We start from the raw sequence: 12,984 nt of genomic DNA on the forward strand, positions 1-12,984 counted from the left end.
AGTGTCTTGCATGAAACTGGTCTGTGATGGCAAAAAAAAAAGTGGGGTACTGCTGCTCTACAGTGTTTTACTTCACCATTGTTTGGATTAATAGAGTTTACGAATAATGGCCTCACAGAACACTTCACCCGAAGACATAAACAAAAATTAAATTCATTCCTGTTCATGTCACAGTGAGGTTTCAACACAAGTAACCTTAAAAAATCCTGTCGAAGAACCTATGCAACAAAGCCTTCGCATGATTAGCACGCAAAAAAACAACATTAGAACTTATACATGATAAATATTCGTTCTTCTCCACATCATTTGATTTCACCTGTCAGCTCTTTCACAGTAAATATTTAAAAGTGTCCATCTGTGGTCCAACATTACAATGGGCCCTGGTAGTACGATCAAACATAATGAATTATAATTGGGTGAAATGTGGGTCAGGGTTCAGGACTTCCTGAACACTCTTTGATGTTTGTCTGATGAAAAACCATCCAGAATCCTTTATCACTGCAAATTCAGCCAATGCAAACAGCTTCTCTGGCTAAATCTCAGTCTAATTTGTATTTGAACAGCTTTCATAACACTGCTTATTGACACAGATGGTTCATTTTGCAAATCCATGGAACAGAACAGCACAATTTACAATGATCTGTATTAGACTACTCTGACACCACTGAGAGCATTAAGTGTGGACTCTACAAAGTCTGTTTAAATCTTCTAAACCCTATTACACAAACACACTGGTAAAATGCATGATGATAGCAGTGGATTAAAAAAAAAAAAAAGCTCACCGAGGCATGCATTTACAGCATATGATTTCCGTTTTACAGCATAGTGTTTAAGCTTTTAACAGTCACGTTCGACATTCTACTCATATATTTGCTTAGCTCGAAGAATATAGTCGCTAAAAAGTTTGTTTTATACTTAGAACCTTTGATCCTAATTTTATATATATATCTATAAGAATATAGAATAAAAGTGCCATGTTCTTGCAATCTAAAAGTGCTAACTTTTAGCATTTTGCAAATTACAATTTAATCTGCACACCATGTGCAGTAAAACAATGGTTTAAATGGTCCAGAGTGGTTCAGCATGAGCTCTGGATTCAATCTGATGATGGAAATAGCCATACTGATCATGTGTGTATGTTTGGGGCTCGTTCGTGACACGGAATGTCACGGTCACAGTTTACGCTCTCATTTGCATTTCTAAAGTGCACATCCAGCCAACAAACTCTGTATACATACAGTATATAGTAAAATTATTACACATTCTAACATGTATGGATATGTTTTAGTACATTTCAGATTGGTACATTCAGCCAGTCCAGCACATTTCAGGGATCAGTAATCAAGTGGCAATCAAGGGCTGGCTCAGGTGGATTAGAAATCGTGAGACATATCAACGCTGGAAGTTCATACAACACACAAACCACAGATACAAATTTGGGGTATCAGGTCACAGCCCTGACTCTGATGTGCTCAAAGTGTGAGAACCTGTGGCAAGTGCAGGGATTGTGCTCAACAGTCTTCCATTTAGATGAAGGAGAATCCTGCATGCAAACTTATCATCCAGGAATACTGAGTCTCAAGGGCACATTTCCAAGTCGTTATAAATCATGTAAACATTTTTTTTTCAAGTCTGCGATTCACAAAGAGGCAAAGGCCTCTGAACCAATGCAGCTAAACACGCACACACACACACACACACACACACACACACACACACACACACACACACACACACACACACACACACATAGCTGCTGAAAGTAATTGGAATAATTGATTATTGCATTACAGGGTGCAGATATCTGCAGTGCTCACATCAGAATTCTAGGTCTGAATTTAATTGATTAGAAGCAAGTGACATTAGTAATTGGGATTAAGTTAAAAGAAAAAAAAGGTTACAGTGCTGGTCGGATTAAAGGTGAACACTTAGCATGTAAATGTGCATGGATTTAACTACATGATGAAGATCAAAGGTAAGTGGATGTGATTGGGTAAAGGGCAAAGGTTTAAAGTAAAAAATTATGACCCAATAAAGCTTCAGGTTCAATAGACACAGAGGTCTGGAAACTTCATCTCGTAGACTGGCACGGACTGGTATTGGGCGTGGCCTGAAGTCACCGTCACTGTGCCGGAAGGACTTGGGGGCGGGCTGTGAAGAAAAAAAAGAAGAAGAAAGATTAATCTTGTCTATCTTTTTAATCAGAACACTAAATTAATTTAAGGGACACTTTCTTCTTCTTCTTCTTTTGGCTGCTACCATTAGGGGTCGCCACAGTGGATTATCCGTTTCCATACGAGACTATCCTCTACATCTGCCCCTTTCAAACCAACTACCTGCTGACATACCCCATTTCCCTCCTCTGCACCTCCAAACCATCTTAATCACTCGTCCCTCAGTTCTTCCCCAAAACAAAAATCTCAGCATCTTCAGCTCTGCTACCTCCAGCGCCACCAAAACTGTCCAAAACTGTCTCTAAACCATACAACATCGCAGGTCTCACCACAGTCCTATACACTTTCCCTTTCACTCTCACAGATACTCTTCTATCACAAATCACTCCTGCTATCACTCTTCTCCACCCACTCCACCCTGCCTGCACTCTTTTCTTCACTTCTCTAACACACTCTTGCACTGTTGACCCCAGGTACCTGAACTTCTCCACCTTCTTCACCTCTTCTCCCTGCAACCGCACCACTCCACTGCCCTCCCTCTCATTCACACACATGTACTCTGTCTTACTCCTACTGACTTTCATTCCCCTTCTCTCCAGCGCGTAGCTCCACCTCTCCAGGCTCTTCTCAACCTGCTCACTACTCTCAATACAAATCACAATATCATCCGCAATCATCATAGACCACAGAGACTCCTGTCTGACCTCGTCCGTCAACCTGTCCATTACCACTGCAAACAGGAAAGGGCTCAGAGCCGATTCTTGATGCAGTACAACCCCTCCACTGCCATCTCTCCTAGACATCTCCATGCTTCTACCGGTATGTCAGCTGGTCCAGCCGTCGTTCCACTCTTCATCCTCTTAATTGCTGCTCTCACTTCCTCCTTTATAATCTTATCCACTTACTGCTTTACCATGTACACACTATTCAACCTTCTCTCTCTCTCAATTTCCTCGTTCATCAGCTGCTCAAATACTCCCTCCATCTTCTCAACACACTCTCCTCAATAGTCAACACATTTCCATCTCCATCCTTTATTGCTCTAACTTGCAGCACATCCTTCCCAGCTCGGTCCATCTGCCTGGCCAATCAGTACAAATTCTTTTCTCCTTCCTTAGTGTCCAACTTCTCATACAGCTCCTCATATGCCTTTTCCTTGGCTTTCGCCAAATCTTCTTGTACCCCTGCCTACTTTTCTCATCACTCTGTCGATCCCAATTCTGTTTCTCCAACCTAATTCTTCTTATGCATTCCTGCACTTCCTCATTCCACCACTACGTCTCTTTGTCTTCCTTTCTCTTTCCAGATGTCACACCAAGTACCTTTCTCGCTGTCTCCCTTATCACTTCTGCAGTAGTTGCCCAATCATCCAGCACCTCTTCACCACCACCGAGCCCCTGTCTGACTTCTTCCCTGAACCTCACACTACAGTCTTCCTCTGTCAGTTTCCACCATTCTTTTTTCAGTCTTTACTCTCCTCCTCTTCTTTTTCACATACAAAGCATCCTACAGACCACCATCTGATGCTGTCTAGCTACGCTGTCCACTGCCAACACCTTACAGTCTTCAATCTCCTTCAGGTTGCATCTCCCACATAGAACATAGTCCACCTGTGTGCACCTTCCTTCGCTCTTAGACATCACCCTATGAGCCTCCTCCTAATTAAAATAAATATTTACTGCTGCCATTTAAATCCTTTTAGCAAAATCTAGCAAAATCTCTCTGTCTGCAAATTATACCTTGTTTTGTGTACACCTTATGCTATTTTTTCTAGTTTTACCAAACCGGGACTTTAGTTTTAAAACACCAGCTTTTTGCTCCAAATGTTTTCTTTTCTTTCATTGCTCTTATAATTTTTTTTAAACTCGTCTCAAACTATATTTCTTTTGCCATAATCCTTCATATGGAACTTCCTATCTTACTCTCATTCTGCCTGTCCCATGAGCTGATGCTCTCACAGAAACACTCATCTTACTTGCGGTGTGTTTTGGGCATTGGATATATGCATATATGCTGTTTGAAGATAGTTAATGCATGTTGCAATGCTGCTTGCTTATTTTATTTTTTATTTCCCGTTATATTTTCCTATCTCTGTCTCCTCGGCATGCTTCCGGCCGACGCCATTTGCCTTGTGTGCATGGTCGCCACTTTTTACTGGCCATGGCGTATATCTTTTTATGGAGCGACATATTGGTCCTCATATGCGTCCCTATATTTCATCTCGGATAACTCTTCCGGTTCATACTCGTGACACCTCTACTTAAACTGATCGAGCTACTGATTGAGCCTTTTTCCGCAGTCTCTGTGTCTCCTGACTATACCCCAACTTCTCCCATGGCAACTGGAGATGACCCAAGTCCATCCTATTCCACAGGAACTGACACTATTGTTCTTTCACCATGAACTTTCCCCTTATCTTCTACAACTGCCGGTTATTCTAATCCCTAACCTAATCCATCAGCCTTATATGCTTACTGGCCTTTATTACATTTACATGCATTTTGATCATATCATTCATGCAAACTCAATATAAGCTAAACTTTACTCTAAAGCATGACAATTGATTTTTGTGAACTCTCTTTACACCGAGTTCTCTGCAAAGCTGAGTATTAAACTATATTACTACTGAATAATGGTTACATGTATTACGCTTGGATTTAAACTAATATAAGTGTTATATGTTATCTGAAGCATATTGTTAAATGATATTATATATTACTAGATTCTACTACTGACAGCTAAAGCTAAATTACATGGGTGAACCTTATGCACCCTATTATGTAATATGAGTCAAGACGTCATGCGGCCTCTGTGTTTTTTCCGCATAGCCAAGGTGTTTTACCACACAGGCAGCAGATGTGTATCAATATATTTTTCTAATATGTTCCATACATGACTGACTGAATTTTGCACAGTGCATGATGCACTTGCACATGTCTATTCTCTGGCTGATTTTTTTGCACACTGTGCACAATGCACCAGCCGATAAACCGACTTTCTACTATTCTTGCTGTTATTACTTTATATTATATTTATTTTATTATATTATAAACCAAACTAGCTACATTTCTCAACACCATCTGCCCTTCCACATTCCTCTCCTTAAGGCTTTACCTACCCATCACCTCTTCATCACCTCTGTTCCCATCACCTACATGGCCATTGAAGTCTTTCCCAATCATCAAGCTTTCATTCCTAGGTACACCTTTTACCACTTCATCTAACTCACTCCAGAAATGTCCCTGTCCTCCATCTCATAACCCACTTGTGGAGCATAATCTTCCTTCAGGATCACCCCTACACTATTTCTCTTTTCATCCACACCATGATAGAACAGTTTAAACCCACCTTTAATGTTCCTGGCATTACTCCCTTTCCACTGGGTCTCCTGAACACACAACATATCTACCTTTCTCTCTTTACCAGCCATGGTACCAACATTTAAAGTGCCCACCCTGACCTCCACTCTCCTACACTTCTCCTTTCGCTGCTGTCTCTGTAGACGCTTCCTCCTCTCCTACTCCTCCTTCGGCCAGCAGTAGCCCAATTTCCACCGGTACCCTGTTGGCTAACAATATGTGTAGCGGTCGTTGGTAACCCGGGCCTTGACCGATCCGGTATGAAAATCATGTTTGTGATCTGCATGTTTGATTTGGCACGTTTAACACTGACTAACGCAACTAACGCAACCCTCCCCATTTATCCGGGCTTGGGACCGGCACTAAGAGTGCACTGGCTTGTGCAACCCTAATGGCTGGGTTATTCAAGAATGACACCACAGAACTAATAATATGACCATGAGTTATTCATTAACGTTTTATTTACTTACTGATATGGTGATATCTAACTGCACGTATACATTTATATTATTTATGTATGTAGTCTTGGGTCAATGCTCTGTAAGGGTCAGCAATTTATTCGTGACAGGAGAGTCTTCAAAAAGGGGACTTTGTGCATTCAAGTTTATCAGTGACATAAGCTGTTTTTCTTAGCATCGCTAGCTTTAAAAAAGAGAAATACAAGCTTACAAAAGAATGGCTGTTGTCATAATGGCTGTTATAGGCATGACTTGTCTATAAGACTGACTTGATAACAGAAACTTGAATAAAATTTAGCAGCAATGAAAAATATTGGCATTTAATTAACTGAACATGTATCCTAAATATGGGAAATAACTATCATTATGTTATGGGATAAATCTTATATCTATAGTACTGTGCATAGGTTTTAGGCTGGAGTGAAATGCTGTAAAAAAAAAAAAAAAGTGCTTAAAAAAAAAAAAGAAAAAAAAGTGTATTCTGCATTTATTCTGCAGCTGGACAACGACCCCAAACATACAACCAATGTCATTAAGAACTATCTTCAGTGTAGAGAAGTATAAAGAGTCCTGGAAGTGATGGTCTGGGCAAAATCCTACTCTCAACATCACAGAGTCTGTCTGGGATTACATAAAGAGACAGAAGGGTTTGAGGCAGCCTGTGGTTTTTTCTCCAAGGTGTTTGGAACAACCTACCTGCCGAGTTTCTTAAAAAAAATGGATGTCACACTAAATATTGATTTGATTTGGATTTTTATTATGTTCTTTTACTTTCTATTTTGTTCATTGTTGAATATAACTATATTATCAAATTTATTTTTGAAAGCATTCTCGCCTTACAGCATGTTTTTTTTACACCTGCCTAAAACGCTTGCACATTACTGTATATACATTCGTCAAGCTTTCACGTCTGATCAAGTTTTACATTTTTGTTCTTTTGTATTTTAATAGCAGAGAATTGCTTCCATTTAATATATGAAAAGATTCTCAGTATTAGTAAAAAAATTAATTACAAAGATTATCTATCTATCAATATCTATATCTATATATATCTATATATATATATATATATATCTATATATATATATATATATATATATATATATATATATATATATATATATATACATACACAGTACAGACCAAAAGTTTGGACACACCTTCTCATTCAAAGAGTTTTCTTTATTTTCATGACTATGAAAATTGTAGAGTCACACTGAAGGCATCAAAACTATGAATTAACAAATGTGGAATTATATACATAACAAAAAAGTGTGAAACAACTGAAAATATGTCATATTGTATGTTCTTCAAAGTAGCCACCTTTTGCTTAGATTACTGCTTTGCACACTCTTGGCATTCTCTTGATGCCTACTTTGAAGAACCTACAATATGACATTTTCAGTTCACTTTTTTGTTATGTATATAATTCCACATGTGTTAATTCATAGTTTTGATGCCTTCAGTGTGACTCGACAATTTTCATGAGCAGGTGTGTCCAAACTTTTGGTCTGTACTGTATATATATATATATATATATATATATATACACACACACACACAGTGGAACCCGGTTATCTCGACTGCGACCTCGGTTATCTCGATTGGGAAGAAAAGCGCAGCCGTTGAGAGAGTGCGGGTGGGAAGACACGTACCGGGATACGCATGAGCGATAACAACGACCGCCGTGAACCAACATATACCAACAATAACGGACAGTGAGAGTGTGGAAGTTTAAATAGGAGCTGGTAATGATGATAAACGAGCACCATATGTGCGCGATTGAAGCCGGGAGCTTCAGAGAAAGCGGCCGGGAAAACACCTGACACGCTGAAGGGGGCCGAAGGGGGCGTGGCAGGTGGATTCCTGACAGATAAACATGTACTGTATGTATTTTTATAGCATGCCTTCATCAAACAAATCGCGGCAACGCTGTTGTGTAAAAAACCCCTTCAAAAACACGTGCATGCACATTCTCATTTATTAACGCACATCATGTACATAAAGAAATTTCAAGCACGTTAATATATTGCCGCCATTTAGATTTTTCGTTTATCTCGCTCATCGGTTATCTCGATGCTTTTTGGCGACCCCCTAGGACATCGACATAACCGGGTTCCACTGTATATATATATATATACACACACACACCAGGAGGGATTGTGTGCATACTAACATGTGCTGTCATATTTTATTCCTTACATAACACTCTGGGGGGGAAAAAAGATGAGACAATGTTCAGAAAATTGTAAGGTGAAAACAGGACTCACCGTATAGTCAATTCGAAGATCTGAGCCAAACGATCATGCAGCATGTTAGCCTGAACACAGAATAGCAGTTTGTACTTCAGCAAATGTTATACTTAATTCCAGCAGCTTTCAAGAGTCTGCATTTGACACAAGTTCATTTACTTTATTACATTCATTAGTGACAACTGTTCAGGAATATACAGAAGGCTGTAGCCAGTCAGGTTAACGTTAGTCGTGTTGTACCAATATTTATGATTTACTAATCCGCATTCCTATGCTACTCTGGTTTATCGTGTTACACACACAAATGCACACAACAACAACAACACTTTTGTACCTTTGATTCGCAATGGGCTGCAATCTCCTCAAACGGGGCTTTCTGGAATTTCTCCATCACCTGCCGTCTCTTTTCTCTCTCCTGCTCTTCCAAACCGGTGGTGTCTGGGAGAAAGTGATTAAAATAAAAATAAACTAAAAAACAATACACAGCAGACACCAACAATTACAGCTAAGCAGAAATAAATAAAAAGTTGATAGATCTTCTCACCAATGGCTTTCTTCAGAGTCTCGTAGGTAATCTCTTCTGCTAACTGCGACTGAAGAACACACACACACACACACACACACACACACACACACACACACACTTCAGTCGCTTTTAATTTTCACATAAGAGAATGAAAAAAGCGGAATATTAACAACTACAATAACAACTTTTTATGGTCACAAAAAATGTAGGCTCTTGAAAATTTCCAGAAAAGTTTGAAGCTTACCAGTAATCTATGGTAAATTATGAGAGTATATGGGAATTATTTAGAAATTTGGGGAATTTATATAAACTGTATCAAATACAAACATAAATGTAAACATTTTGTTTGTTAATAAACGGACCTGCATGCAAACTCATACAGATTTTAAATACAGAAGTTTTAAACATAATTCTATGTAATATTTATGTAATTTACGTGAATACTCGCCAAGATGGACATTTTTGGCCAATATTTTGTGTGCAAGGTTTAAGAAATGATGTGTGTTATGTTATGTTATGGAGGAATGCACAGTGTATGTAACGTGTGTGGAAGTGTGCATGTGATAGATAAATGTGCAGGGTAGATATTTTACTGGAATTGCATTAAATCTAGTCCAAGATTGTCATTTTTTTAAACTATCTCTAACTTCCATGTTATAGGCTAACCTGCAATTTTGTCAATTCCCAGTTTATTCTCATAAATTCCCGTTAAATCCCATGGAACTTTTCCAGTTCAGACTATTATTTGTCAAACTGTGTCAAGTTTATTAAAAGGTCTACAATTGGGCGTGTACTTGATATGAAAAACAGATATCTAATTATTAAGATATTTTTTTAATGACCTGGTCAGGAAGGTTGTTGGACAGGATGTCCACCTGGAGCGAGATAGTGTCCACAAAACTTTTCCTCCGAGACAATCGGTCTTCATCTGTGGGTCATAGGGCATTATGATTTATTTATATGTATATATATGTATATATATATATATATATATATATATATATGTATATATATATATATATATATATATATATATATATATATATATATATATATATATATATATATATACACACCTCTTTGCTTTCATTGAGAAGTGCTTCAAATGTTACACTATTATTTACTATGTGAAGCTCAACATCAACAATAGAACAAAAAGAAAACTACTGTACTAAAAATCTTTGCCCATAAAGAGACTCACCGAAACATCAATCCGAGTGAAAGCGGCGCAATTGCAGAACACCACATTTAAAGTTTTTATTATGTAGCGCATACTTTCCCATAACAAAAACATTTCAATATTTCCATTAACAGCAGATACTCTGCAGTTTCACTACAAGCTATGGTTGGGTAGAACGGGAAGTCTGAGATCAGGGTCACATGGTTCCATGGGAGACTGCCAGTTTAGAACAGTGAAATATGCAAGCCACTGAATATACTGCAGTATATACTATATACTACAGAAGCAAACACACACGAACAAACACACTGCAATGCTACATGTACCTCTTGATGCTTGTTTGCATCTGTTCAGAATCTTCCCTACAGTATACAGCACTGTGATGAGTGTACGCACACACAAAAGAGAGACTCGAAATAATCAGAAAAAGTCTAAACACATAAAAAAACAACAAGAATTAATCGTTTTGGAGAGTTTGATTGGCAGTCTCTATAACGGCCGATCCAAAGGTGCAGATCGGATGATGCAAAACCGGATCGGAAAACTGATGATATAAATAATAAGATAAATAGCATATTTTGTAAAAGGAGCGAGTCTCCTCATGACAGCCGATTACTAAAGATTAATTACACTGACTTTTCTAGCCATATGTGGTTCTTCGCCAAACTGTCACCACAAGGTTTGTGGTACACAATTGTATCAGATGCTTTCACTACACCTTAACTAGGAGTCCCAAACCTGTTCCAGCATACATGAAGGTATGGTTTATATGGGTTGGAGTGGAAGATCCCCGCTATGGAGCTCTGATCTCAAGTCTATCAATCACCTTTGAAATGAATTGGAACACTGACTGCACTCTAGGCCTCCTCAAATGACCAACATCAGTACCTGACTTTTACTAATTCCCTTAGCTAATTAAGCACAAATCTAATTCTTAAAAATTAATAATTAAATATATCTCCACACTCCAAAATCTAGTAAAACATCTTCCCAAAAGAATGGAGTAATAAAACAGCAAATGGGGACTAAATGTGGAATAGGATGTTTACAAAGACCATACATCGTATGTCAAATGTCCAAAAATTTGGTGTATGTGTGTAGATACAATGTAACATCTAATAGACTCATGCAGTTCATATACAAAATCAGATTTTTATATTTGATCATGTTTAATTCCTGTGCCGGTGTTATCTGTTTAACTGTTAGAGAAGGTCGTTAAAAAGCGTCCACTTCATCTTGAACATTTAATTCAATTCAACTTGACTTCAAAAGTGATGATGCAGTTTGTATGTGTCCATACGCATACCTGTTACTTGTGGTATATACGGCACGGAAAGTCTTTCTGTATTGTATCCTGGTCCAGACAGGGCTTCAGCGAGGTCAGCTGTCTGAAAATACATGCCACTGTCCTCACGGTCCAGAGCAGCAGGTAGTCTGGTACCAAAAAATAAAAAAATAACCTTCATAAATTGACAGGAAATGCGCACACACACACACACACACACACACACACACACACACATATATACACACACACACACACACACACACACACACACACACATATATACATACATACATACATACATACTCATAAAGCTAAAAGACTACCCTACCATGGGGGGAAAATTACAGTTATGGAAAGATTTTGGAGAAACTATAACTATCTTAATACATATACATACATTGGCCTTTACTGATATTAGATACACAATAAAAACACTGGAGAAAACCGCAATGTCAGGATCGTCCAGGCTCACAGGACTCACTTCGGTTTCCCTGTGTGCATTTCCAGGTTCATGGCGCACACTTCCAGGTCGGCGGCCATCTTGCCGCTTTTCCCACGCCATCCGGTATTTAAGGATACCAAAGACATTAACTCGGGGCTAGATTACCTCACCAGCTTTTCACATCCCTGTGATTATTCTTGCCACCCTGCCGGCTCTGGTTTCTCTTCCCAGCCCTGTCTCTGATTCTTGTTCTGCCCTGCATTGCCCTGATACTGGTTTGGAGTCTGGACTGTCTTTTGGTTTGTGTTTTCGCTCTGCCCTATATTGCTGTCTGCCGTGCCTGATTTTTGAACTGTTCTTGGATTCCGTTTTGCCTCTCCCTGCATCGCCCTGATTTTTGGTATTAAAATAAGGACTGTTTATCAGACTGTGTTTTTGCCTTTGCCCACATTGCTCTGCGGTCGGCTCTGACCCCGGAACTGTTTTCAGACTCTCTTTTCTCTGCTTGTTACTTTATTTATTTAAGGCTGTTTAGCATTACTCCGTTTGCGCTCTGCATTTGGGTCCTCCTTCCAGTCACTTTCTGGACACGCAAAGGTAGAAAGCAAACATGGTGTGTGAACCCTGGCTCTGACACTTCCTCTATCTCAGCGAGAAATGTGTGCAGGAGAGTGCAGTTATCATTTTTACTCGTACGTGCCCACAACATTTTAAACAATTTCAACCTGCATGGCCCTGAGCAGACCTGAGCATCACAGAACAACTCAGGCTCACGTAAATCGCTGCACTCTTTCTCCCACGAGCTTTCTCCAAGGACTCAACAGCTCAGCTCACCCACATGAAAGTAAAAACCTTCAGCTTGTGTGACTTTTTGTTTTATGTCAAAGGCACAAACAGATGCTCTGAAAACCTTCTTTTATTTTGGTAAACAAAACGAACAAAAAAAAAACGAATGGTAGTGCATTTACTATCGTGTCTCTATTGCGTACTTACACACACTTCTCTCGAAACACGTGTTCAGGTAGCAAGTAGGGAGCATCCATATTCCTCAACTCAATTACCTATAAGGAGAGAAGAAGTCGGCGGGTTTGGTTAAATAAAAAATGACTGGCGGCCTGCAGGAAAATGGGCATAATAATTATTTAAATTGTCTACTGGAGAAATGACCAATAAAAGCATTCCCATAGCAAATACTTTATATTCTATATACAGTATATTCTATATATAAGATATTCGCTTAAAAACTTTTAAAATTCCAAAACAATAAATACAAATATATATAAATAAATAAAAGGGGAAAAAAAA

At 38.8% G+C, this 12,984-nt stretch overlaps 1 protein-coding gene across 3 annotated transcripts in view; it reads right to left on the reverse strand.

The window, feature by feature from the left end:
* Positions 1-1,824: 1,824 nt before the first annotated feature.
* The window catches only part of efr3a (EFR3 homolog A (S. cerevisiae)), a 75,134-nt gene continuing 63,974 nt past the window's right edge, over positions 1,825-12,984 (reverse strand). For 2 of the 3 annotated variants that reach the window (XM_046876592.1, XM_046876591.1), the window contains 7 exons: positions 12,673-12,740; positions 11,256-11,383; positions 9,612-9,697; positions 8,788-8,836; positions 8,578-8,681; positions 8,262-8,311; positions 1,825-2,151 (listed from right to left, as the gene is read on the reverse strand). In XM_046876592.1, the coding sequence (XP_046732548.1) occupies positions 2,046-2,151; positions 8,262-8,311; positions 8,578-8,681; positions 8,788-8,836; positions 9,612-9,697; positions 11,256-11,383; positions 12,673-12,740 (591 nt within the window). In that variant the 3' untranslated portion in view covers positions 1,825-2,045. Of the gene's footprint in view, positions 2,152-8,261; positions 8,312-8,577; positions 8,682-8,787; positions 8,837-9,611; positions 9,698-10,275; positions 10,327-11,255; positions 11,384-12,672; positions 12,741-12,984 lie in introns of all 3 variants that reach the window. The other variant, XM_046876593.1, reaches the window with a different exon arrangement.

The sequence above is a fragment of the Silurus meridionalis genome, chromosome 20 (assembly GCF_014805685.1).
Source record: "Silurus meridionalis isolate SWU-2019-XX chromosome 20, ASM1480568v1, whole genome shotgun sequence".
NCBI lineage: Eukaryota > Metazoa > Chordata > Actinopteri > Siluriformes > Siluridae > Silurus > Silurus meridionalis.